Source organism: Nannospalax galili, unplaced genomic scaffold, assembly GCF_000622305.1.
Source record: "Nannospalax galili isolate Female #2095 unplaced genomic scaffold, S.galili_v1.0 scaffold218, whole genome shotgun sequence".
Lineage (NCBI taxonomy): Eukaryota > Metazoa > Chordata > Mammalia > Rodentia > Spalacidae > Nannospalax > Nannospalax galili.
The window spans coordinates 3,157,650-3,184,495 of record NW_008343207.1 but is presented as its reverse complement, the minus strand read 5'-3'; the positions used below and the strand labels follow the sequence as shown (position 1 = coordinate 3,184,495).

The 26,846-nt window shown below is 43.7% G+C and overlaps 1 protein-coding gene across 1 annotated transcript in view; it reads left to right on the top strand.

Moving 5' to 3' along the window:
* The window catches only part of Wdr66 (WD repeat domain 66), an 88,523-nt gene extending 62,465 nt beyond the window's left edge, over positions 1–26,058 (top strand). Inside the window, exons 20-22 of the mRNA XM_029566613.1 lie at positions 21,760–21,988; positions 23,603–23,704; positions 25,813–26,058. Coding sequence (XP_029422473.1) covers positions 21,760–21,988; positions 23,603–23,704; positions 25,813–25,916 — 435 coding nt within the window. The 3' untranslated portion in view covers positions 25,917–26,058. The remainder of the gene's footprint in view (positions 1–21,759; positions 21,989–23,602; positions 23,705–25,812) is intronic.
* The last annotated feature ends 788 nt before the right edge of the window (positions 26,059–26,846 follow it).

The following is a 26,846-nucleotide window of genomic DNA, read 5'->3' as shown; positions in this document are numbered from 1 at the left end:
ATCTGAGCTGAGGTTTTGTTTTTGTTTTTGTTTTTGTTTTTGTTTTTGTTTTTTGAGATGGGGGTCTCCCTATAGTTCCAGCTGGCCTGGAACTTGCTGTGTAGACCAGGCTGGCCTCAATCTCACAGAGATCCGCCTATCTACTCTTCCCAAGTGCTGGGACTGAAGGCATGCACCGCCATGCCTGGCTCTGAGCTGAGGTTTCTGAGGAGCATTTGTTCATTGGTGTTTTTCGCACATGCATGTTCAGATGTGATGGGGTACAGTGAGGTCACTGAAGACAGCACAGGTGAGCTCTGCCAGAAGGTCCTCAGATTTGTTATGGTTTGACTTTGATTGAGTTAATTTTTGCTCATTGCACATCCAGTAACTTTTTATTATTTCCAAGTTTTTTGTGGCACCCCACATTCAGTTATGTGACCCCAAAGGGGTTGCAATCCACAATTTAAGAAGCTGAGAGTCGCTGGTTATGGTATGCCTTTAATCCCAGCACTCAGGAGGCAGAGGCAGGTGGATCTCTGTGAGTTTGAGGCCAGCTTTGTCTATACAGTGAGTTCCAGGTCACCTGGGGCTACAGGGAGACTCATCTCAAAAAGAAAAAAGAAAGAAAAAAAAAAAGCTGAAAGTCAGAGGATGAACTGATGAGCAGGAGAATTGGGTATACCAGGCTGGCCTCAAACAAACTCTGCCCTCACTGGCAAGGACCATCCTTATAGGCTTCAAGGGGGTCCTGCTGCAGTGGTACAGCACTGGGCACATCTGAAGAGCTAGGTAGTTATATTGACCTTCTGTATAGTGCTATTAGCCTAGCATGTGTTCATGGGACAGCACTGGAAGGTGGGTGCTTATCTTGACTGCGAGGCTTAGAAGTCCGTCATTCCTCCTGACCATGTGGCAGTCCCCAGCCACAAACAGCTCTTAACAGGGACAAGGGACCACCCAAGGACATGTTCCTAACATAAGCTGTTGTTCTAAATGTAATTTGTGGGGTTCTCTTTCTGATATGAACTTTAATACATCCACATTGATGAAAGTATGGGAAAGATATGCAGGTAGAATGAAGAAAAAATTACTTATAATCCTACCACCCAGGCTTGACAGTTACTCTTATTTTCAACTACTTGATCCCATGCTGAATATATATTTCTATCTTTCATATTTAGATAGTATATGTCATAAGTACTTTCCGTTTTGTTTAAAATTCTCTAAAAAAATGCTTTCTTTATAAAATTTTTTTATTTCTTTTGTGTATATGTATGGCACACATGCCTGTGTGTGCATGTGCCCAGAGGTCAACACCAGGCATCTTCTTCGGTCATTTGCCTCTTATTTTGTTTTGTTTTTTGAGACAGGGTCTCCCTGTAGCCCCACGTGACCTGAAACTCACTATGTAGACCTGACTGACCATGTTCTTACAGAGCCTGCCTCTGCTGGGATTAAGCCACCATGCCCAGCTCCTTATTTTGTATATATATACATTTTTGGTGGGGGTGGTGTACATGCCATGGCACGTGTGTGGAGGTCTGAGGGCAACTTTGTGGAGTCAGTTCTCTCCTCCTGCCTTTACATGGGTTCTAGGACTTGAACTCAGGTTGTCAAGCTTGCATTGTTGGGTAGCAGCTGAGCCATCTCACTGGTTCCTAGCCTTTATTTATTTATTTATTATTTATTTATTCATTCATCTGTTCATTCATTCATTCATTCATTCATTTAGAGAGTCGCTCATTAAAGCTGGAGCTCACCATTTTGGCTAAACTTGCTAGCCAGTGAGCCCCTGGGATCTCCCTGTCTCTGCCTTTGTCCTGCACTGACATTACAGATATGCAAAGTTGCATCTAGCTTTTACGTGGGTTCTGGGGATCTGAACTCAGGTCCTTATGCTTCTGCAGCAAGTTCTTTATCCACTGAGCCATCTCCCCAGCCTCAAAAGATCCCTTTTAAGGAGTGTATTTTGGGCTGGGTGTACAGCTCCATGGTAGTGCATGCGCCTAGTTGGGCTGGGTGTACAGATTCATGGTAGTGCATGTGCCTAGCACATGTGATTTCCATCTGTACTACAACACACACAAAATTTTAACTTTATAACTTTTTCTGATTTAGAGAATAGAACTATAGAGCTGGGGATATAGCTTGCTTGGTAGAATGTTTGCTTTCCACGCACCAATCCCTGGGTTCAATCCTCAATACCACATAACCCGAGTGCGGTGGTTTGTGCCTGTAATCCTAGCACTTAGGAGGATCAGAAGTTCAGGAGTTCAGGGTCATTCTTAGCTACACAGCAAGTTTGAAAGTCTGTCCCAAAAGAAAGAAAAAGAAATAGAAGTTATTCAAGATAATCATTTAATGTTTTGATGAATTTTTTTCTATTATTTTCAATGCAGGCACAGTCATATCTGTATTTTTTTAAAAAAAAGAATTGGTAGCCAGGCATGGTGGTGCACACCTTTAATCCCAGCACTGGGGAGGCAGAGGCAGGCAGATCTTTGTGAGTTCAAGGCCAGCCTGATCTACATAGGGAGTTCCAGGACAGCTGGGGCTACAGGGAGACCCTGTCTCAAAAAGACAAAAAAAAAAAAAAAAAAAAAAAAAAAGAATTGGCATTATAGGCATAAATATACATATATCTATGTGTGTCAGCACTAAACATTTTGCATACGTACATATTTGTGGATGTGGATGTTTACGTGTATAGTGTCAACATCCTCAGTGTCCATTGTTATGTGAGCTTAGTAGTAAAAATTCCTTGGTAATATGCCTTTTACAAGCTGTGTACTTAGCTGAATCCTTTCCCAACTGATGGACATTGAGGTTGTCTGAAGCATTTGGCTGTCAGAGACACAACTATGCTGAGTATCTTTGAGCCTGGCTTTTGTATGCCTCTGAATCCAGGTAGAATTCCTGAGTTCAGAGAACATGAACTTTAAAACCCTATTGCCAACTGGGTGTGGTGGTGCTCACCTGTTATCCCAGCACTTGGGAGGGAAAGAGAAACAATTGGATCCAGAGTAGCATGTTACACATTATTCAGACACATATAATCCCTGAAACCCAGCTAAGATTTGATGTTCACGAGGTGACTAAAACAATTTAGGGATGCAAACTATAGTCCGAGTTACTTCTCTTGGCTTCATTGGTATTCCTAGTATCATTTGGTTTCTGTGGTCCAGATGTGACTGAAAGGTGAATTTTTGGAGGAGAAGCTGGTTTTGTTCTTTGAGACAGATCTCACTGTATAGCTCAAGCTGGCTTTGAGCTCAGTTATCCTCCTACCTTAGCCTCCCAAGTGCTGGGATTACAAGCATGTGTCACTATGCCTGGTTTAGAAAGTGACTTGTTCTCCAAGAAGCACCTAGAAAAATGAGCTAGTGGAACCACAGCCCTACAGACAAGTGCTGTGTCTCTGGTTCTTTAAAATGTCAAGCTCCTCAGAAGGTCTTTTGTCTGATGTGCAGTTTGTAAATATCCTTGCCTTAGAGTAGTGGCTGAGTGGCGTTTCCCATCAAGAATTGGGACTCGACATGCACAGTGGAATTATTGGTCAGGAATCCTCTTTGGGTGCAAGTTGCAGGCACCTAAATCATGCCATACTTTGGTTCACAGAATTTCAAGTCCAGAGGTGGAAGTAGTGTGCAGTTTAACCTGTCCTAGAGACTCCACTGCAACCCCAGGAAGCATCATCTCTTTCTGGGCCTTGCTTTCCTTTGTGTTGCCTCGGACTGTGGCACCCTGCCTGGGCCCAGGAGGCCACAAACCCAGACACAGGAATGAGCCTCCTTTACAGAACCCTGTGGAGGGTGGGCCTTTCCCTGACCCCATCACTGTCTAGGAGCACACAGCTCAGCCTAGCCAGGCTCAGATACTCTTCCTACCTGGAGTTTGGGATGGGCTTGGCCCACCTTCACCCTGAGGACTTGAGCAGGGCAGAGTACTTGCCAATTGAGATTCTGCCCAGGTGCTGGGAATGTAGCTCAGTGCTAGAGCTGTAAAGCATGGGTCTATAATTCAAAGGCTTTGAAAGGAACCTGTGATTGAAGTGGGTTTGATACACAGTGTAGCATTCCCCAAGCCATGGATATGGAAACCTTGCTCACTTGGCTTTGCAAATACTAGAGGACACGTCACTGCTTCCACACTCATTCTATCTGTGGTCCATCTTTTAGCCAAACATGTCTTAAATTTATACCCATCTTCTCTGGGGGATTGGTTGACACAAGCCTAGTACTTCAAGGTGAGGAAAGAAAAATACCCTGTCATATTGGGAAGTGCAGCTGTCCTGGTGACCTGGTGGCTGTTCCAGCTTATTCTGTGAGTTCTTTCAAGGGTTGTCTAGGTGCCTGGTCTGTAAGGTGAGGCTGGAAAAATCTGCAGCCTCATAGGGTAGCTCTGAGAAACAAGAACAAAAGATAAGGTCCCCGGCTCCCTGCACACAGTGCATACAGTAAGCACTTAATCAGTGGAGCACTCCTTTCTCCTTTGGTTTTTCTGATGTTCTTTAGAGATTGATATAGTTTTTTATTATTATCTTTAAAAACTTTTTATGGTGGAGAATCTGAAACACAAAAGTAGACAAGACAGTAGAAGGAATTGCTGTGTACTTGCTAGTCCTCTTTAATAGTGGCCAGGCCCTCCAGCCGCCTCTCATTTACCATTGGGTTATTCTGCAGCAAGGCAGGCACATATTGCTCTTCCAGAGGACCCAAGTCCAATTCCCAGCACCCATATCAGGTGGGTCACATGAGTTATAGGTAAGCAACACCTGTAACTCCTGCTCCAGAGGCTCTGACACCCTCTTCTGGCCTCTGAAGGCACTGCCCACACATATACATACCCACATACATATACATAATTAAAAACAAAGTAAATCTGAGCTTCAACATATCCCCCCCTCTGTTGACCTGCTTTTTCATTAAGGGGGTTCTGGGTAGTCAGTCCATGCATCCAGTGCCCACCTTCCATACAAATTGCTCAGGAAAGGGGCTGGGTCCAGACTGACAAGTCTTCTTCAGCTCTCCTTGTAAAAGCAAGGACTTTGGATCACAGAAGGCTTGCTCATTTATTGTATCCTTGGCAAAAAAATAATAAAGTCAAACAGGCTACCAAAAGCCTGCTGCTGAATCAATGGTATCCAGAAGAAGCTAGTCTGTAACTAATGTCCATGAATGACACTGGAAGTTTTTTTGTTTGTTTGCTTTTAAATTTAATTTAATTTAATTTAATTTAATGTGTATGAGTGTATTGTCTACATGTATATGAGTGCGCCCGTGTTGTGCAATGCTGCGGAGGTCAGAAGAGGGCTTCAGATTCCCCTGAAACTGGAGTTAAGGACAGCTTAACCACTGAGCCATCTCTCCAGCCCCTACACTGGCAATTTGGTTTTTTTGTTTTTTTGGAGTTTTTCTTGTCTTTTTGAGACAGGGCCTCCTTGTAGCCCCAGCTGTCTTGGAACTCACTATGTAGACCAGGCTGGCCTCAAACTCACAAAGATCTGTCTGCCTCTGCCTCCCAAGTGCTGGGATTAAAGGTGTGTGCCACCATGCCTGGCTATTTTTTGTTTGTTTTGTTTTTTGTGTATGCATGTATTGCCTGCATGTAGGTGAGTGTACCTGTGTCGTGCAATGCCCCTGGAGGTCAGAAGAGGATGTTGAATCCCCTGGGACTGGAGCCATGGACAGCTGTTAGCTGCCATGTGGGTGCTGGGATTTGAACCCAGGTCTTTTGCAAGAACAACCAGTGTTCTTAACTGCTGAGCCATCTCTCCAGCCCCAACTGGCAGTTTCTTAAAAATATACAACCAAGGGGCTGGAGAGATGGCTCAATGGTCAAGAGCACTGGTTGTTCCCATAGAGGACCCAGGTTCCCACCACCCACATGACAGCTAACAATCATCTGTAACTCCAGTTGCAAGGGATCTGATGCCCTCTTCTGGCCTCTGTAGGTATTGCATACACATAGCCCACTTACATACAGGCATGCAAACACTTATCTACATATATAGAGATAGGTATAGATTTCTCTATATATAACTAAAATATAAAGAGGTGATTGTTGGGACTGGAAAGATGGCTCAGCAGTTAAGGACACTGGCTGTTCTTGCAGAAGACCTGGGTTCAAATCCCAGCACCCATATGGCAGCTAACAACTGTCTGTAACTCCAGTTCCAGGGGATCCGACAGCCTCTTCTGTCCTCTGCAGGCATTGCATGACACGGGTGCACTTACCTACATGCAGGCAATACATGCATACACATAAAATAAAAATAATAAAATTATAAAAAGAGGTGGTTGCAAAGGTGACACTAGCAGATGTCTTTACTCACTCCTGATTACCAACAGGGAGGGTTTGGGTGCTTTAGTCTCTTTGTAAATCCTTTGGACTCCAGGGGTTTAAATTTGCTTAAAAAAAAAAATAACACTGGGCCAGGCATGGGGGCACATACCTTTTAATTCCAGCAGAGGCAGGTGGATCTCTATGAGGTCGGGACTAGCCTGGTCTATATAGCAAGTTCTAGGCCAGCTGTGGATACAGGGAGACCCTTTCTCAAAACAGCATCAACAAAAACCATTGCATTTTATCTGGGCTTGGTGGAACACACCTGTAATCCCAGCACTTGGGAAGCAGAAGCAGTAGGATCAGGAGTTCAAGGTCCCATATTTCTTTTTCCAGTACTGGGGATAGATCCTAGAACCTGACACACACTAAGCAAGCACCCCATGACTAGGCTATCTTCCCAGTCCTCAGAAGTTCAAGGTCATCCTCAGCTGTATAGCAAGTTCAAGGCTAACCTGAGCTACATGAGATCCTGACTTAAAAAAAAGTTTTCCCCTGGGTCTACAGGTATAACTCAGCGGTACGCTTTTTCCTGGCATGCACAAGGTCCTGGGTTCCATCACCAGCACCATTTCTCACTACACACACATGCATTTACTCTTTGGAGTCATTTTCTGAAGTCCCTGTGATCAGGATGTGCCCCACATCAGACTTTGTTAGCTGATGCATTTTATTTCTGAAGTGTCACAAGGGAAGGGTTCTAATCTGCTGTTTTCATAGCAGATTGATAGCAATTCAATTTAAAAAACATCTTTTCAGGGTTTTTAAACTTCTAAACTCTGACTCTGCTGTGGTTAACGGAACATTTCCTGTGAGGATATGGCTGTGTTCACCACCACCCCTTCCCTAAGAAGTTGGCCTAACCAATAGAATATGTTAACACTGGGGCACATGAAAGACTCAAATGCAGTTAAATTAGCCCCCCAAAGACTACAGTGTTTGCATTTTCTTGTGTCGTTATACCAATCTCTGTGTTTGAAGCTAATACCATAAATTAAAGTCAGATTATAGGAGAATACAACTCTCCCCAAGGAACTCCTAGCCCCTCCCCTTTTGAAGACAGGTGCACCATGAGCACAACTGATGTGGTTGATTGAGGAGGAAAGCTCTTCCAAATATTCACTTGGGTTTGTTTTGAAATAGGGTCCCACCATGTAGCCCAGCCTGGCTTCAAATTTGCGATCCTCCAGCCTCAGTCTCTGAAGTAGTTAAGTACGTGCCATACCTTCGCTACAAATCTTCACATTTTAAATGAACAATAGATAAAGTGTACAGTATTATAGAAAGAACCAGAGCTTAGGCATCCAGTTTCTACAGCTGACGTCAAAGTTTCATCTTCCATCTTTATGAATGTGTCTTCTCCCAGATATTGGAATACCACATTGGGATGGACCTGCCTGTAGTGTTTGTTCCCTGGTGTCCTAGGGGTGGGCCTGTATATAGTGTTTCTTCCCTGGTGTCCTGCAGCCTAATTTCTGTTTCATTTGCACACCATTGTATAATACAGACAGGTTTTCACCGTGAATTAGCATTAGTGCAACTGCATAGTCCTATAAATCTAAGGCTAATCTGGGTAGAGGCAGATGTGGTTAGCAAGTACTCAATAGAGGGCACTCAGCAAATGTTGACTGTGTTCACTGGCCTCCTGTGACTACAGGGACAGCGAGGAAAGTAGAACCCCTGACTTTATTGTTTTATCTCAGAATAATTATCTGAGATAAATCAGGAGTGGTAGTTTTGTTCAGGAACATTTATAGAGGAAATAAGTGATCATTTCACATTCTGAATGTATATATCCTTACACTTAATACATTTGCTTGAAATTTTTTTGCATTTATTTATTTATTTATTTAGTATGTATATGTGCATGCCACAGTGCTGATGTGGAAGTCAGAGGACAATTAGTGGGACATTTCTCTTCGTTCACCATGTGAGATCCAGAGATCAAACAGGTCATCAAGCTTGGCAGCAAGTCCCTCTGCCCACTGAACAATCTCACTGGCCCCAACACATCTCCTTTTAGGAATACACCCTAACAGAGAAAGTCTTACACTATTCAGATGATATACATAGGGAAGGGGCAGTTATTGCAGGATCACTTATTGTAACAAAAATGGAAACAACTTTAATGCTCATTGGTGCATTTATAAACAATAGGATCAATAAAACAAGGCACCCGGGAGCCATTGTAAAATGAAACTGGCTGGGCATGGTGGCACACACCTTTAATCCCAGAACTTGGAAGGCAGAGGCAGGTGGATCTCTGAGTTCAAGGCCAGCCTGGTCTACATAGTGAGTTCCAGGACAGCTGGGGCTACAGGGAGACCCTGTCTCAAAAACCAAACCAAACCAACAAACAAAACAAAAAATAAGTGAGAATCACCACAAATCCTGATCCAAAAAGAACTGGTAGGCTTTGCTATTAAAGGAAAAAAGGCAAGTTTCTTTGATAGTTGCATTCTTTGATAATTTATGTTCTGATCCAGTACAGGCCTGTAATCAAAGTTACTTGGGAGGCTGAAGCAAGAGAACCATAAGTTCAAGGCCAGCCTGGACTATAAAATGAATTCAAGACCAGGCTGGGCAACTTAGTGACAGTTTGTCTCAATATTAAAATTCAAAAATTACTGGAGATGTATCTTAGTGTTAAAGTACTTGCCCAGCATGTGTAAGGCCCTGGGTATCACCAAATGATTATTATTATTACTTGTATGTTCATATGCGTAACAAAACCTGAAGGAACATGCTCCAAAGCCTTTAACGACACTGATTTCTGGGGGCTAGGAGTTGAGAGAACTCTTTCTTCCTATTTTCTACACACAGCCTGAGGTCAACAGGGACCCCTGGGATCAACTGAAACCAGACTCTGGTTTGAACCAGGGCAGCTCACACCTCCCAGGTCTCTGAGCTCTGACTTGAATATACAGGCTCTGTGTACCTTGTATCGCTCTAGGCCTGACGCTCGCCCTATTCCTTACTTTTCTCACAAACAGAGCCCACTCCCTCAAGAGAATGTTCTTGGAATCACCAGAAAGGGTCACACATAATCTCATTTCACAGCAATTTACCTCAAGTTGCATATGACCACCCACCGTGGGGCTCCCTGGCTGGTCTTGATCACACAGGGTACTCACCTTCTGCCACCCTGGCTCTAACTACCTCCTCCTCCTCCTTCCTCGCATGCTCTAGGAACAAACACCACACTGTCTGTCTTCTGTCAGCTACAGAAGTTCCAGCTCTTGTCAGGCTCTGTTCCCCAGCATGCTGTCAGCCCTTCAAGGGTCTATAAATGAAAGGTCTGCCTGCTTAGCAGCATCTGTCCCCTTTAGCAGGCATTGTAGTTATGGAGGGGGGCTCACACATGGTTTCTATACTATTCAGTTCTCTTAAACTATAATTGTATAGTTTGTATCACTTTTGTATTTAGAATAAAAGGCAGAAAATAAATACGCAGATCCCCTCAAAGCCTTGTGTGTTAATCCCTCAAAACATAGACCCAGCTGGGGAAGAGGGACGGAAGCCAATTGATATAACCTCACCCATACGGAGAGGGAGAAACTTGAGCAAGAGAGCCATGAGCACAAGACCCTAGGGGAAACTCACACTTTGAAGAGGGGCTTTCAGTGTGTTGGGTCTTGCTCTGAAATGTAAATATCAGAGGTTATTTCCACATTGACCCACTGTTCTAGAGAAGGCCAGACTGGCCCACTGAGCAAGGCCTCAGGCAGGGCCTTTACCCAGCAAGCAGTGAGCTTCCTGCAGAAAGACCAGGGCAAGGCAAAAAGCATTTCTGGCTTTCATACTTGGAACATTCAAAGAAATAAACCCCAGAGTACTGTGAGCCACAAAAAAAAAAAAAAAAGAAAAAGAAAGCAGGTGATGACAGACCTGCAGCACCAAGGGCAGCCACGGAATGGGCCTTTTCTCTTGAGCGCTGTGCAGATGCCCTTTGGGGTTCAGTCCTCCCAGTGACTTTAGGAAACAAACAGGAAGTTACTTTAGCCTGCCCATTTACAGCTGATGAAACTGAGGCTCAGAGCCAGGAGGAAGCTTGTACAATCACTCAGCTATTGACAGCACAGCCAGAGTTTGAACCCAGCAGCCTGAGCCCCATGTGCATTGGTACAAAGAAGGAAGAAATGCCCCCCAAAAGTTATGACATCAAACCCTATGTATTAATGTAGGATTCTAGAGGGTGTGTGCACAGGCGTGTGTGTGCTTGTGCTAGGCAAGCACTCTACCACTGAGTTACATCTCCAGCCCAGGGCATCTAATTTGTTGTCTTTAGGCCTCCATGGTTGGAATTTTTCAGAGCAAAATCTTTACAAGTTTATGGATCTAAAAAGATGATGGAGTACAGTGAAGGTAGAAATATATTTTCTCAGGTATAAATGTTCTAGAACTAAAACTATTGCTTGCTTTTTCTATGACTTCCCCCTGGCTATTTTTTCTTTCTTAAAAATTAATTTAAGCCGGGCCACGCCTTTAATCCCAGCACTCGGGAGGCAGAAGCAGACGGATCTCTGTGAGTTCAAGGCCAGCCTGTTCTACATAGTGAGTTCCAGGACAGCTGAGGCTACAGGGAGACCCTGTCTCAAAAAGACCATAAAAAATTTTTTAATTTAACTTAATTTTTTATGTGTATGAGTGTTTTGTCTGAATATATGTAAGTGTACCACATGCATGCAATGCCTTCTGAGTGCAGAAGACAGTGTCAGATCCCCTGGAACTAGAGTTACAGATGGTTGTTAGCTGCCATGTGGGTACTGGGAATCAAACCCAAGTCCTCTGCAAGAGCAGCCAGTGCTCTTTACCGCTGAGCCATCTCTCCAACACTATTTTCTCTTTTTAATAATTTAACTGTGACATAACACATTTCACCCATTTGCAGTGTGTTGCCCAGTGGTTTTGGATATGTTTACAGAGTTATGCAGCCATCAACCCTGTGCATCCCTAGAACATTATTACCCCCAAAGAAACCTCACATCCATATCAGCCACTTTCCATCCCTCCTCACCTAGCCCTGGCAGCTACCAATCAGATCTGTTTGGTTTTGCCCATTCTGGCATTTCATGAAAATGAGATCATGCAGTATGTAATCTTTTTGCTGCCTTATTTTACTTAGCATAATGTTCTCTCAAGATTGCTTCAGAATGCAGCATACATCAGTCCTTCATTCTTTTCATTGCTGCATAATATTCTATTCCGAATAGTCTATTATGTCCTGTGAATTTGACACATTTTATGTGTCCATTTGTGGGCTGATGAACATTTGGGTTTTTTCCACTGTCTGGCTTTTACAAATGCTGCTGTGAACATTCCTGTGTGGTTCTGGGGTGGATATGTTTTCATTTCTCTTGTGTATGTGCCACATGGAATTGCTATGTCAAGAGGGAGTTTTGTATTTGATTGGAGAACTGCCAGATTGTTTTCCATCCATGTAATTTATTGGCTGGAACCAGTGTACATCTGATGCTTCAGGGTAGACAGGGCACTGTCAGATTTCAGAGAGCAGGAGGTACCTAACTCACTACCATTGTAGCTTTGGGACAAGCTGCATAACTTGGCATTCAGACAGCACTCTCTTTAAAAACACATACCCTGGTGAAGAAGCATTCCTGGAGGTGTCCCAGACCTAAGCTGTGATCAGGGGATAACTGAAGGTCACCATAAAGGACCTTCGAGTGGTCACTGGAGCAAGAGACAGCTGGAAGCAGGCACCATGGCCGAGGACTTGGGCCTGGCTGTCCAGGGGCAGAACCTGACTGTGGCATACCTGGTCCTGGAGGAAGAGGCAGCTGCTGTCCAGACACAGTATCCACCATCACTTATCATAGTTCTACTTTTCATGGTTTTCAGCTAATACCAAATGGAAATTTCCAGAAATAAATGAGCATTAAGTCTTAAATCCCATGTTATTATGAGTGGCATGATAAAATCTTGCATGGGCCTTTTTCATCCTGCTCAAAATGTGAACCCTCCTTTTGTTCAGCATATCCATGCTGTATATACTACCCTCTCCTTAGTTACTGAGTCGCTGCATTTGTTGTCTGGTAGACTGTTGCAATATCCCCGTGTTGGTTGTGTATGTTCAACTAATTCCAATAGCATAGTGTTCCTTCCTCTCAAGTAACTCTCACTCTACTTAAAGGCCTGGAAGTGCTCTGCTTAATATGGAAAAAAACTCAATGGTAGAGTGCTTCCTGAGCATTACAATGCCATGGGTTTGACCCCTAGCACCACCACAAAACCAAACAACAAAAACAAAGGAAAGAAGGAAGGAAAAACAAACAAACCCTATCTTTTGACATTCTCATATCTATGTTAAGAACAAATCTTGTACCTGTGAAATTGTGAGTCATGTATCTGTGAATTGTACTAGTTGTGCTGTTGTTTCCCAAAGTGAGTAAATTACAGCCACAGTGTATACTAAGTGCCTCATTAATATTCAAAAGATGTGATTATATAAACCAGGTGTGGTGGCACCTGTCATCCTAGCACTTAGAGGCAAAAGGATCAGAAGTTCAAGGTCATTCTCAACAACATAGCAAATTGGCAAGTAGCCAAAAACCAGTCTAGGCTACTGGAGGCCTTGTTTCAAAAAAAGTGATTACAGGTTCTGTCTTCTCTGTGATTTCTGCTCTAGGCATCTACTGAGATCTTTAAATGATGTATCCCAAGGAAAGAAGGGGCTGCTTTATGATTACAAGAGGAGGGAAGGAGCAGCTGTGAGTCACAGAGTGATGCATAAATAGCAGAGGGGCTAGGAGATGTTTCCAGACATGGCCTTACAAGGAAGGTCTCCAGCCCAGATCCCTTCTGTAGCCCATTTCTTCCCTGCCCAGATTAGCAAGAAAATGCTGGAGTGGGTAACCAGGACAGACTGGGAGGCACAGACAAAAAGCTGTGGCAAAGGACTGTCTCCTCATCTGTCAAAGGTGTTCCAGAGAGTTCTGTATGACAGGAAGTGGTGGGGGCTCCAACTTTGTGAGTCTGTGAAACTATCACAGAAGGAAAGCAACCCCCTACCCAGAGCCTTCCTAGAAAAACACAGAATAGCCTCAGTTTAGATATACCATGTTCCTCTCCATTTAATAGGAAGGTTATAAAACTTAATTTTAAAACATAATTTGAGCTGGGTGTGGTGGCGCACGCCTTTAATCCCAGCCGTTGGGAGGCAGAGGCAGACGGATCTCTGTGAGTTCAAGGCCAGCCTGGTCTACATAGTGAGTTCCAGGACAGCTGGGGCTACAGGGAGACCTTGTCTCAAAAAGACAAAAAAACAAAAAAAAAAAACAAAAACAAAAACAAAAAAAAGCATAATTTGAAAACCTTCAGTGGCTTCCTGAGTCTGCAAACTGAAAGGTCTACACGATTCAACAATGGGCAGAAGTAAAATGGTCCTTAGTGAGGAGACTTGGGCCACCAAGCAGTTCACCCTTGTGTCGTGGGGCTGGAGGCAACAACTCAAGAGCCTGGATACTGTGTGTCTAAATGTTTAAAAATAGATCAAGTGCCAAGCATGGTGGCACAGGCCTTTAGTCCCAGCACTCAGGCTAGCTGGGGCTACAGGGAGACCCTGTCTCAAAAAGACCAAAAAAAAGGGCTGGAGAGATGGCTCAGCAGTTAAGAACACTGGCTGTTCTTGCATAAGACCTAGGTTCGAATCCCAGCACCCACATGGCAGTTAACAACTGTCCGTAACTCCAGTTCCAGGGGATCCAACAGCCTCTTCTATCCTCCATGTGCATTGCACAATATGGGTGCACTTACCTACATGCAGGCATAACACTCGTACACATAAAAATAGTAAAATATTTTTTCAAAAAAGACCAAAATGTAGATCAAGTGGCAAACCATTCAGTAAATATTCTGCCTGACTAAACCAGTGCTGGGTCATTGCTGAAAACAGAACAACATGAACTGGGGCGGGAAGTGATTACTTCAAATAAGGCTTTCATGAATTGAAAAAAAAAAGATTTAAAAACATTTTTTTTTGTCTATTTGAGACAGGGTCTCCCTGTAGCTCCAGCCGGCTTGGAATTCACTCTTTAGACCAGGCTGGCCTTGAACTCACAGAGATCCACCTGCCTCTGCCTCCCGAGTGCTGGGATTAAAGGTGTGCACCACCACAGCCAGCCTCAGATTTTTTTATTTTTAATTATATGTGTGTCTGTGTGTGGGTATGTGCACATGATTGCAGGCACCCAATGAGGACAAAAAGGGCATCAGATCCCCTGAAGTTGCCTGACCCCCTGGAGCTGCCTGACGTGTGTGCTGGAAATTGAACTCAAGTCTTCTGGAAGAGCAGTGTCATCAGCCTGGCTGATGACAACCAGAGCATTCTACGCAGATCAGCCAGCCTCTGCATCTCCATAGTAACCTTCACACCAGGCATTTAGAAGGTGCTGAGCAGTCCATATTGGTTCCCATGGTTCCTTATAGGGTAGGTTCCCCAGATAAGGGATGCCAAGCTGACAACTTTATGCTTGTTGAACAGTGATTCTTTTGATAATGATGGTGATGATGGTGGTGATGATGATGATGATGATGATATGTGTGTGTGTGTGTGTGTGTGTGTGTGTGTGTGATGTGTATGTGTGGGCGCATGTGACAGCACTCGTGGGGATCATAGGACAACTTTGTGGTGTTGGTTTTTACCTTCTACCTTTACATGGGCTCCAGGGATTGAACTCAGGTTGCCAGGCTTGTGCAGCAGGCCCTTTTACCCACTGAGCCATCTTGCCCACCTAAGCAGTGATTCTTGATAAGTTACAAGGGAGAAGAGACAAATCACTGACTGAGTGGTTTATGCTGAGACTGTTCACCAAGATCTTGCAGCTCTCTGAGTGCGACTAATGCAGCATTTTAAAAAATTCCTTTTTGTCATCATAGTCCCCTATTTCTAAATTGCATTAAATCATGTATTACATCAGTAATGTATATGTATTATAATTTATATACTTGTTATTTATAAATTTTATCATAGGTAATTAATATATAATTATAATTTATATTCTAATTACATGTATTCTAATTGGTAAGTACCTAGAAAATATAATAATTACAGAATAATGACTCTGTTCAGTGCCTGTCCTGTGGAAGCACTTTATTTACAAGCTTCAAAATAACCCAGTGCTACATAAACTAGGCACAGTGGTCCATGCCTGTGAGGATCAAAATTTCAAGGTCATCTTCAGTTATATAGGAAGTTTGAGACTAACCTGGGCTACATGAGACCCTGTATCAAAAAAATAAAACCAAAATGAAACAACAACAAAAATAAAACCCAGCCCAATGTAGCATTCTGTGTTCCCCTCTCTTTCAAGATCATGAAATTGAGAACAAGGAACTTTAAATAATTCCCCCAAGATCCCATACACAGAAAATAGTAGGATTTGAAAATGGGTCTATTATCTAAAACTATACTCTTACCTTTAGCCTCCAGTAGCTTATAGGAAAGAGTGGCATGTGTTTATCTTTTTTTTTTCATTTTTGTTTTGTTTTGAGACAGGTCTCCCTGTAGCCTCACTGGCCTGGCACTCCTTATGTAGACCAGGCTGGCCTCAATCTCACAGAGATCCACGTCGTTGCCTCCCAAGTACTGGGATTAAAGGGTACACTGCCTCTGCCTCCTGAGTGCAGGCGTGCACCAACATGCCCAGCTCTTGATGTATATCTTAACACTATTGAAATTATTATTAGGTCTTTTTTTTTGACAGGGTCTCCCTGTAGCCCCAGCTGGCCTGGAACTCACTATGTAAATGAGGCTTGCCTTGACCTCACAGAGATCCCCCTGGCTCTGCCTCCCAAGTGCTGAGATTAAAGGTGTGCACCACCACACCCAGCCTAACACTATTGAAATTATTAAAATCGGGACTGGAGAGATGGCTCAGTGCTGCTTTTGCAGGGGGCCACGGTTCAATTCCCAGAATCCACATGGTGGCTAACAACCATCCATAACTGCAGTTCCAGGGGACTCTGACCCTCTCTTCTGACTGCAGGCATTGCATGACACGGGTGCTAATAGCTAACAAATGTCCTTAACTCCAGCCAGTACACTTAACCACTGAGCCATCTCTCCAGCCCTAATTTTTTATATGTACAAAATAAAAGCCCCACAGAATTTAACAGGCAGTTATATAAAATGTAGACTAAGTAACTGCTATATATGAAAGTGTTGTCACAGATAGCGACACAGTTTCAGTTGTAGTTTATTTATACCCCTTACCAATAATGTTATTTCCAAAGATGATTCAGACAGCCAACATCTAACAGTTCTCTTTCACACAGAAGGAAAAATCGTCACACTTTGTTTTCTCTTCAAAGTTGATACATATATCTAAGTAGCAAAATTCTGCAAGTGAACAAATTAAAATGAGAGGGGCTGGCTGGATGTAATGATGCTGGTGGCAGCTTTCAGGCAACAAGTGATTAGGTTTTAAATAATCTCTTCTTTAAGTGCCTTTAAAGTAAAAGTAAATAATCTCTGGGTTAAAGACCCCTGCTCATGTAAGAAAACCGTATAAGCCCATGAAGTGGTAATAATCTAAAATTCAGATAGTAGTTTCGTGGAGCAATGAGGTCAGAGACGGTTCAGAAAAGGGGCGTATGAGGAAGCCAGAGGTGCTGATAATTTCTTTAGTTGGCTGATGGTTTATTTATTTATTTAGTTAGCTAGTTAGTTAGTTAGTTAGTTAGTTAGTTAGTTAGTTAGTTTGAGACAGGGTTTCCTTGTTGCTCCAGCTGCCCTAAAATTCACTATGTAGACCAAGCTGGCCTAGATCTCACAGAGATCTACTTGCCTCTGCTTCCTGAGTGCTGGGATTAAAGGTGGGTTACCCCCATGTCTGGATGGTGGCTTTTAAAAAAACAATGACTGGGGGCTGGGTGTGGTGACACAGGCCTTTAAGCCAGGCAGATCTCTGTGAATTCAAGGCCAGCCTGGTCTACATAGTGAGTTCCAGGCCACCTGGGGCTATAGGGAGACCCTGTCTCAAAAAGACCAAAAAAGTAAAGAAAAGAAAAAAAAAAACTGGCTTGAGGCAGTTGGGTTGCAAGTTAGATTAGCAAAAATAAAAATTAAAAACTTAAAGACCAAAACAATTTTAAATAGCTGGGGCCAAGAAGATGGCTCAGTAGGAAGGTTGCTTGCTGCCAAACCTGATGACCTAAGTTTGATCTTCAGAACCCACATGATAGAAGGAGAGAACTGACTTCAGCAAGTTGTCCTCTGGCTCCTTTCATGTGCCATGCTATGTGTATGCCCACACATAATACAAATAAATAAACAAATGCCGTTTTCAAAATATTGAAATTTTTAGTTTTAGATTTTACTTGTATATATGTGTGTGTATCTCTGAGGTGTGTGTATCTCTGAGTGTGTATGTGCATGTGTATACAGGTGCCTGCAGAGGCCAGAAAGGATATTAGATCCCCAAGAGCTAGAGTTAGAGGTGGTTGTGAGCTACTGGGCATGGGTGCTGGGAACTGAATGCTGGTCCTCTGCAAGAGCAGCAAGCCCTAGTAACTGCTGAGTGTCTTTCCGGACCTCTTTCCCAACTCGTAATTCTGTTTCTTTGTGTTCTATGGCTGCCCTTGTGCCGAAACAACACTGCTTTGATAACTGTTGGATGGTAGTACGTTTTGAAACTGGGAAGCAGGAAGTATGAGCCATTTAGCTTTGTTCTGCCTTTTTCTACCATTTTGTTTATTCTCTGTCTATTCTTTTTTCTACTTTTTGTCTATTCTTGCAGTGTGAATTTTAGGATCAGCCTGTCAGTTTCTGGAACAACAACAAAAAAGCCAGCTGGGATTAGAGTTTCTGTTCAGTCAGTAATCAATTTGTTATTGTTTCTGGTGGTGCTGAAGATGGAGCTCAGGGCCTCAGACATTAGGCTATACTGATCAATAATCAGTCAGGAGAGGATTGTCACTTTAGCAATATTAAGTCTTCCAAGCTCCAAATGCAGGAATTCTTTCTATTAATTTAGGTTTTTCTTAATTTCAATAATATTTTGTAGTTTTTAGAGTTTAAACCTTTTTTGTTAAATTTATTTCTAGGTATTTATTGAGTTTGATACTATTAGAAATTGCACTATTGGGCTGGCAAGATGGCTCAGCAGGTAAAGGCACTTATTGCCAAGGCTCACGACCTGAGTTTGATCCCCGGAATGCACATGTTGTCCACTGACCTCCATATGTGTGATCCCCGGAATGCACATGTTGTCCACTGACCTCCATATGTGTGCTGTGGTACTCGTGTGTAAGCATACATGCATACACGCAATCATGCGCACACACTTTTTTTTTTGGTATTTTTTGAGACAGGGTCTCCTTATAGCCTCAGCTGACCTGGAACTCACTACACAGACCAGGCTGGCCTTGAACTCAAAAAGATCCACCTGCCTCTGCCTCCCCAGTGCTGGGATTAAAGGCATGCGCCACCACACCCCGCAGCACACACACTTTTTTAAAAAAAAATGAAATTATTTCCTTAATTTCATCTTTGTGGTGTTTGTCATAAAAAAATACAATTGATTTTCATATGTTGATATCATACCTATGCTCTCATTGAACCTGTTTACCAGTTCTCATAGATTTTAGTGAATTTTCCTATATAGACTCATGTTACCTATAAACATGTATGGGTAACATGATTCTATATAGTGGATAATTTTAGTAAGGCACTTGTGAACAAGCCTGACCCAAGGTGAACTCATGTAAAGGGTTCTAAAGAAGAAGAAAATAGACTCCACAAAGTCCTCTGATCTCACATGTGTAGGATGGCATGCTCTTGTCCCCCCATCTCACAGACACACACACAGTTAAACATTCATTTTGTGTGTGTGTGTTTTGGTCTTTTTGAGACAGGGTCCCCTTGTAGTCCCAGCTGTCCTGGAACTCACTATGTAGACCAGGCTGGTCTCGAACTCACAAAGATCCACCTGCCTTTGCCTCCCAAGTGCTGGAATTAAAGGCATGTGCCACCATGCCCAGCCTTAGTTTTTCCTTTTAAATCTGGATAACTTCTGGATAGATGTCTTTTTCCTGGTTAATTTCTCTGGCTAGAGCCTTCAGGACAGGGTTGGGCAGATGTTCATGTTTTGCTCTGGTCCTGAGTGGCATGCAGTCTCTCACTGTCATGCCTGTAGGTCTCACCCCCCACCCTGTGCATTATTCAGCTGAGGTCACTTTCTTCTATGTCTATTCTGCTGAGTGTTTTTATGATATAAGTTGTTATATTTTTGTCAAATTCTTTTTTTCTCAGCATTTAACCATATGATTAGGTAACCATTTGATGTTGTTCTTGTTCTATTGACAATTTATATATCTTCCTTGAGGTTAAACCAACTTTGTATTCTTGGGATAAATACCAGGTAGTTGTATTACATGACTCTTTATGATGCTGTGATTGGATTGCTTGCATTTTATTGAGGACATTTGCATTGAAAATCTTGGGGGAAGAGTTTGTAGAAAATCAGCACACGTCTTTAAGTATTTGGTAGAATTCACCAAGGAAACTATCTGGTCCTTGGCTTTTCTTTGTGTGAAGGCTTAAGATGACTATTCCATTCTTTACTTATTGCAAATCTATTCAGATGTTCCATTTCTCCTTGAGTAGCTTTTGGTCATTTGTACCTTTCTGGGAATGTTTCTGTTCTATCTGTGTTATCTAATGTGGTAGCTCAGTCTCCCTGTAGAGTACACTGTTCTTCATTTTGATGGATCAATAATGACAATCCCTCCCTCATTCCTGATTTTAGCAGTTTGGGTCTTTCTCTTTATTTCTCAGCCTCATTGAAGGTTTGTCAACGTTGTTGTGGTCTGTCGTTATTATTTAACCTGCCTCAACCTCCCACATGTTGGGATTGCAGGGGTGCACCACCATACCCAACTTCGTTGATCTTTTCAATGACAAATGGCTTCTTAGGTGTCCATTTAAAAAATTAGACCACCTGAGTTGTGGATGCTGGTGGGATGCTAGGTGATCTGTTGTATACCTAGAATAGTGCTGCACAGCATTTTGAAAAAGAGATGGAAAAGGAATCATGGTACAGTTCATTGCTTTAAGAAACTTACAGGGGATTGGGGGGGGCTAGAGAAATGACTCAGTGGTTAAGAGTACTGGCTGCTCTTGCAGAGGGTCTGGGTTTGGTTCCCAGCATCCACATGGCAATTAACAACTGTCCTTAACTCCAGTGCTTGCTACTCTTGTAGAGAACCTGAGTTCAGTTTCTGGTGCCCATATTGGCTACTCACAACTGCTGTAACTCCAACTGCAGGGGATCTGATGGCCTCTTCTGGCCTGCACAGGCATCTACACTTGTACACACACACACACACACACACACACACACACACACAGGCATAATTTTAAAAAATAGAAATGGTGGGGGGGGGCTGGTGACTGCTTTTGCAGAGGACCCATGTTCAATTCCCAGGACCCACATGGCAGCTACTAACTGTCCTTAACTCCAGTTCCAGGGCAATCCGATGCCCTCTTCTAACCTCTGCAGCATTGCATGACACGGTGCACTCACATACATGCAGGGAATACACTCATACACATAAAATTTTTAAAAATTAAAAAGAAATAGACCAGGCGTGGTGGCACACGCCTTTAATCCCAGCACTCAGGAGGCAGAGGCAGGCAGATCTCTGTGAGTTCAAGGCCAGCCTGGTCTACATAGTGAGTTCCAGGACAGCTGGGGCTACAGGGAGACCCTGTCTCAAAAAGACAAAAAAGGGGGAGGGAACTAGAGAGATGGCGCAGCAGTTAGGAGCACTGACTGCTCTTGCAGAGGACCTGGGTTTGAGTCCCAACATCCACATGACAGCTAACAACCATCTGTAACTCAAGTTTCAGGGGAATCTGATGCCCTCTTCTCAACTCTGAGGTCATTGCACAACAGGGGTGCACTTACATAGATGTAGGTAATACATTCATACACAAAAAATAAAAATAATAAAATATTTAAATATTTTAAAACACCAAAATAATTTAATTATTCATTTTATTTTGAGATGACAATTGAATCCAAGGTCAAGCATATTAAAACAACAGAAATTTGTTCTCTGATGGAATGCAAAATCAAGATGTCAGCATGGCCCTGTTCCCCATGACAGCTGTAGGTTGTCTTCAGTCCCTGGTGTTCCTGGGCTTGAAGCTATAATAATGTAATGATGGGTTATGCTCGGTTAAAGGCTGCCTACTCCAACAGGACCTTGTTTTAACCATAATTACACCTGCAGTAACCCTTTTTCTAATGAGATCCCCAAGGTTAGGACTTCAGAGTCTTTCCTGGGGAACACAACTCAACCCATAAAGACACATTCTAAGCTTGAACATCTGTCTGTCCTTCTCCAATTTTTACACATGTAATAATAATGAAGTTCTTTTTTTAAAAAAAAATCTAATCTCTTCCTTAGATTGAGGACATGTTTAATGAAATCAAGTTCAGTGAATATGTGGACACTGGGGAGCTAATTGACAAAATCAACTTACCAGATTTCCTCAAAGTTTATCTTAACCACCGGCCACCTTTTGGCAACACCATGGTTGGCATCCAGGAGAGCTTTAATGTGCTTGGCTTCACTAATTCCCAAGGAAAGAAGGCTATTCGGAGAGAGGATTTCCTGAAACTGCTCTTAACTAAAGGTAAATTCACAAGCAGGGATATCCGGTAACATCCTTAGACTATTCCCAGCAGAGAGAACCCAGTTAGGGGGGATAGATCGGAGATCTCTATCTGTCATGACAGAATAGTGATATGATAGGGCTTCAACCTCTAGGGTGTGTCACTGTCCTGCATATTTGACAAGTGTGAGGTAATGAGAAGAACCCTGACCTACAAATGACAAAAATGTGACTCACGGGCCAGTGAGATAGCTCAGTGGGTAAAGGCATTTGCAGCTAAGCCTGATAACCTGAGCTCCATCCCCAGAACCCACATATGGGAGGAGAGAACTGACTCTTGCAAGTTATTATTTGTGTGTGTGACACTCATTTGTTTTGTTTTTGTTTGGCTTTGGCCTCCAGCTCTTGAACTCTCCAGTCTCAGCCTCCCTAGTGCTGGGATTAGAGGTGTGCAACACCACACCCATCCCACCTTATGAACCAGGGGTGCAGATGCCAGTTTGTCAGTCTCCTGGGGCTTTGTAAGGTTGGGATGGGTTCCCAAAGTAAAGCATACACAGCGTTCTCAATGGGGGCTTTTTCCATCTTGGTCAGATCAGGGTGCCTCTGATAAGAGGAAGCCCGAAATAAAGCTGGGTCCAGCCTTCATTACCGAGCTGCCCTGTCTCTTTCTACAAGTCCTAGGATATCTCCCGAGCTTCAGTCCCTTAGTCACACCATGAAAGGAAGTAGTGTGAGAGTAATGTGGGACTCTGTGGATTGCCCTTCTGTCTAAAGAAAAAGAAATGCTAGAATAATTCTCTTTAAGGTCTTTGGGTGTGGGCCAGCAATATGGCTCAGTCGATAAAAACGCTTGCTGCCAAACCTGAAGACCTGTGTTCAATCACCAGAATCCACATACTAGAAGGAAAGAACTCCCAAAAGTTGTCCCCTGACCTCTACACATATACCATAGAGCGCGCGCACATGCACACACACACACACACACACACACACACACACACACAGACAAATAAATGTAAAAAAACAAAAAAGATCTCTGGTCAGTCATGGTAGTAAACAACTCTAAGCCCCTGGGAAGCAGAGGCAGGAATATAAAAAATTCAAAGTTGGGGGGGCTGGAGAGATGATGGTTTCAACAATTAAAAGCACTTGTTGCTTTTGCAGATGACCCAGATTTTGTTCCAAGCACCCACATGGTGGCTTACAACCATCTGTAACTCCAGTTCCAGGGGATCCTGGCACACAAGTGTTATACATACATGCATACAGGCAAAAACACTCATACACATAAAAATAAATAGATCTTTAAAAAGAATTTTGAAGTTGGGCTGGTGACGTAACCCAGTTGATAGAGTGCTTGCCCAGCTGGCCTAAAGTCCTGGATTCAGCCCCTAGCATGCATATACCAAACATGGTGTCCCAAACCTGTAATCCCAGAACTTGGTAGATAGAAGTAAGAGTGTCAGGAGTTCGAGGACATCCTCAGTTACATAATGAGTTTGAGGCCAGGCTGGCCTACATGAAACTGTCTCAAAAAATGTAACAAAGACCTCAAAATAGTAATTCTAAACTCTGATGTTATGTGTAGCCTGCAGAGCTAACTAGACTCCTTTTTCACTTGACGGTGCCCAGGTGAGCACATGACGGAAGAGGAGCTGTATGACTGCTTTTCCATGCTGTTTGGCCTGAATCCTGAGGGCTGGAAATCTGAGCCTGCAGCCGCCTCTGACAAAGGTACTTGGCCTGCCTCTGTCTGGGCTTGTAGCCCTGCTCACTAATTTGTTGTAAACTTAGTGCATTTATTTCTCCTGATTGGTGCAGGCCACTCTCCTTAAGACTGTGCACACAACAGAGTCTGCTGGGAATCCCACATGAATAAGTTATGACAAAGCAAGTGAGCCATAGCTGTGCCTCCCGACGAGAGCATTTCTTCCTGTTCTGCTTGTTCTGTTGTATCTTCTGGCCTTGTTTCTTTCTTTGTTCTATTGGTTTAGCCTTCATCTTCCTGGCTTGGGTGGGTGAACATCAGCCGCTCAAGGAGGGCACAGTAGAACAGCAGTTTCAGAAGAACGTGTGAGTAAAGACAGGCAACTTGGCAGCACAAATCCAGCTTTAAGCTGCCAGACTTTAAAGTTCCATCTTCCTCCCCCTCCTCTTTCTCTCCTTCCTTCTTCCTTCCTTCCTTCCTTCCTCCCTCCCTCCCTCCTCTCTCTCTCTCTCTCTCTCTCTCTCTCTCTCTCTGTCTCCTCTCTCTCTCTCTTTTGAGATCAGTCTTACTCTAGCTCAGGCTGGCCTTGAACTCCTGATCCTCCAGCTTCCACCTCCCAGGTGCCAGAATTACGGGCATGTGCTACCATGTTTGACTTCATGGTTTTTTCATAAAATTTTTCTTTCACATCTTTTCAAAGGGAGGGGGGGCATCAGAGGACAGTTTGTGGGAGTCAGGTCTCTCCTTCCACCATGTGGGTCCTGTGTCTTCAGGCTTGGTGGTAAGAGACTTCACCCATTGAGCCATCTTGAGGGCCCCTTGAATTTTATTTCCTTGTGTGTGTGTGTGTGTGTGTGTGTGTGTGTGTGTGTGTGTGTGTGTATCATGTGCATGTGTATATTTGCTTGTGTATGTGCATGTTTGGATATGTGTGGGCACACTTGTGTGTACAGTTATGCATGTACATGTGTACCTGAACACATGTGGAGGCCAGAAGCTGATGCCGTGTGCCTTCTTACTCTCCACTGTATTCACTGAGCCAGGATCTCTCACTGAACCTGGAGCTCATCAAGTTTGGCTAATCTAGTGGAGTTGCCTCAAAGATCCCCTGTCTCTCCTCCCCAGTGCTGGGATCATAGGTGGTCACTCGACTGCCAGGCTTTTACGTGGTTCTGGGAATCTGCACGCCAGTCCTCTTGTTTGTGTAGCAAGCACTTTATCAACCAAACTATCTTCCCACTCCCCCCACTTCAAGTTCTTAAAAATCATCCTGGGCTTAAGGTGTGGATCAGTGGTAGAAGACCTCAAAATGCTAGAAACCCTGGTTCTGTCCTCAGCCTGGGATTGTTCCAATTATTTTTTTTCCAATTACTATTTTTTTTTAGTCACTGGGCCTAAAGTTAGGGTTTCAGATTTAAGTTCTGGAAGAAACAATTTAAACGTTCTTCTGGGCTTAGGTTGGAGAATCTCTACCAACAAGCCCATGCTAATTGGTGGTCAGGACCCACACCTTCTGAGGCATACAGACAAAGATTCATGGTCTGTCTCCCTGCCTCTTGTTCCTTTTATACTGTGTTCCCAGGGCCAGATGACAGTTCCCACACTCCGATCATTCTAGACTCTAGTTGGGTCATTTCCAACCTATAGGCTTCCAATATCCCATTCTTTTCTGTATTTAGGTACTCAGAACATGTTTCCCAATTGCTACATATTTAAATTTTGTTTTTAGCACTCTTGGAACAGTAGAATCTGCAGTACTCTATAGGATGGCCAAGGCCTCAGGGCCAGGTTTACCAACATCCCCAGTTAGCAGGGCTCCACTCCATTTGAACTAGTTTCCACCCAGGAAAAGTCAAGAAGTCAAAGGGTAGGCTGGGCATGGTGGTGCACGCCTTTAGTCTCAGCACTTGGGAGGCAGAGGCAGGTGGATCTCTGTGAGTTCAAGGTCAGCCTGATCTAGTCTACACAGTGAGTCCCAGGTCACCTGGAAACCCTGTCTCAAAAAGACAAAAGAAAAAAAAAAAAGCCAAAAGCGCTGTCACTTTCATTGTCATATCCTTGTGTGTCTTAGACATGCCCGAGTGAGGAACCTAATCACTGGGAGGCCTTTGGTTTTCTTTTCTCACTTGCCTAGGTCCAGAAATCTGCTTTGAAGAAGAGCTTCCAGACGAGATCACTGCAGAAATATTCGTGACTGACATTCTTGGTTTAACCATCTCAGACAGTTCCGGACAGTAAAGTCACAAAGATGCTTAAAGCACAAAGGGCTTTGTATGTGCTTGCACATGTGCATATGTTTTCCAACAGGCACTCTTTTTTCTGTACGTCCTTACCCTTGCCCTAATCTTTAGAACATTTAGACATTAAAAGCAAATTTCTGTTAAGCAATGGGATTTGCAAAGTTGGACATTCCACAGTTTCTGAAATAGAGAAGTAGGTGGAGGCAAGAACAGCCATGGCATGGATCCCCAGGCCTGGGGAGCTTTGTTCAGCATGTGGTGGGACCTCAGCCAGCAGCAGGCCTTCCTCATAACATGTGTGATCCCAAAGAGGCCACAATCAGAGGCTTAGTCCCTTCCTCTCCAGTGCCCAGGGGGACTCAGTCCCTCAGGTGTGGGAGGAGGTGCTGGGTGTCCTAGACTCCTGGGAGTGCCCAAATGTGGCTTTTTCCTCAGCAAAACACCCAAGCAGTTATGTGTGGCGGTTACGATGAGCACTACTGGTCATGCTTAACCCTGGTGGCAACTGCCAAAGAAAATGCAGAAGTGACCCAGCACTGCACCTGGGCCAGAAGCCATAGCCCCACCCTTTGGAGGCCAAGTAGCAATCGTGGCTGCTTCACAGCCACAGTGTGTGGTGAGCAAAGACAGGCACTGGGCCTCAGTGCCTGAGGCATTTAGGGGACAACAGTAAGTTTACAGTGGTGTTTTGTTGTTTCACTGTCATAATCTACTTTTAGAATTTTGCACTCAGTTCTGAGGTCTCCTTCTAGCAGGTGTGCCCACTGTTACCCTCCTGATCAGTCCAGCACACCTGCCCACCTCAACAAGGGCCTTCACCTGGGAAAGCAGCATTGCGCTAACGATTCTGATCCTCTTAAGGTGCCTCTCTCCTATGGAGCCATCTGCACGAGACCAACAGCATAGCAACCACAACCTCATTCGTGCA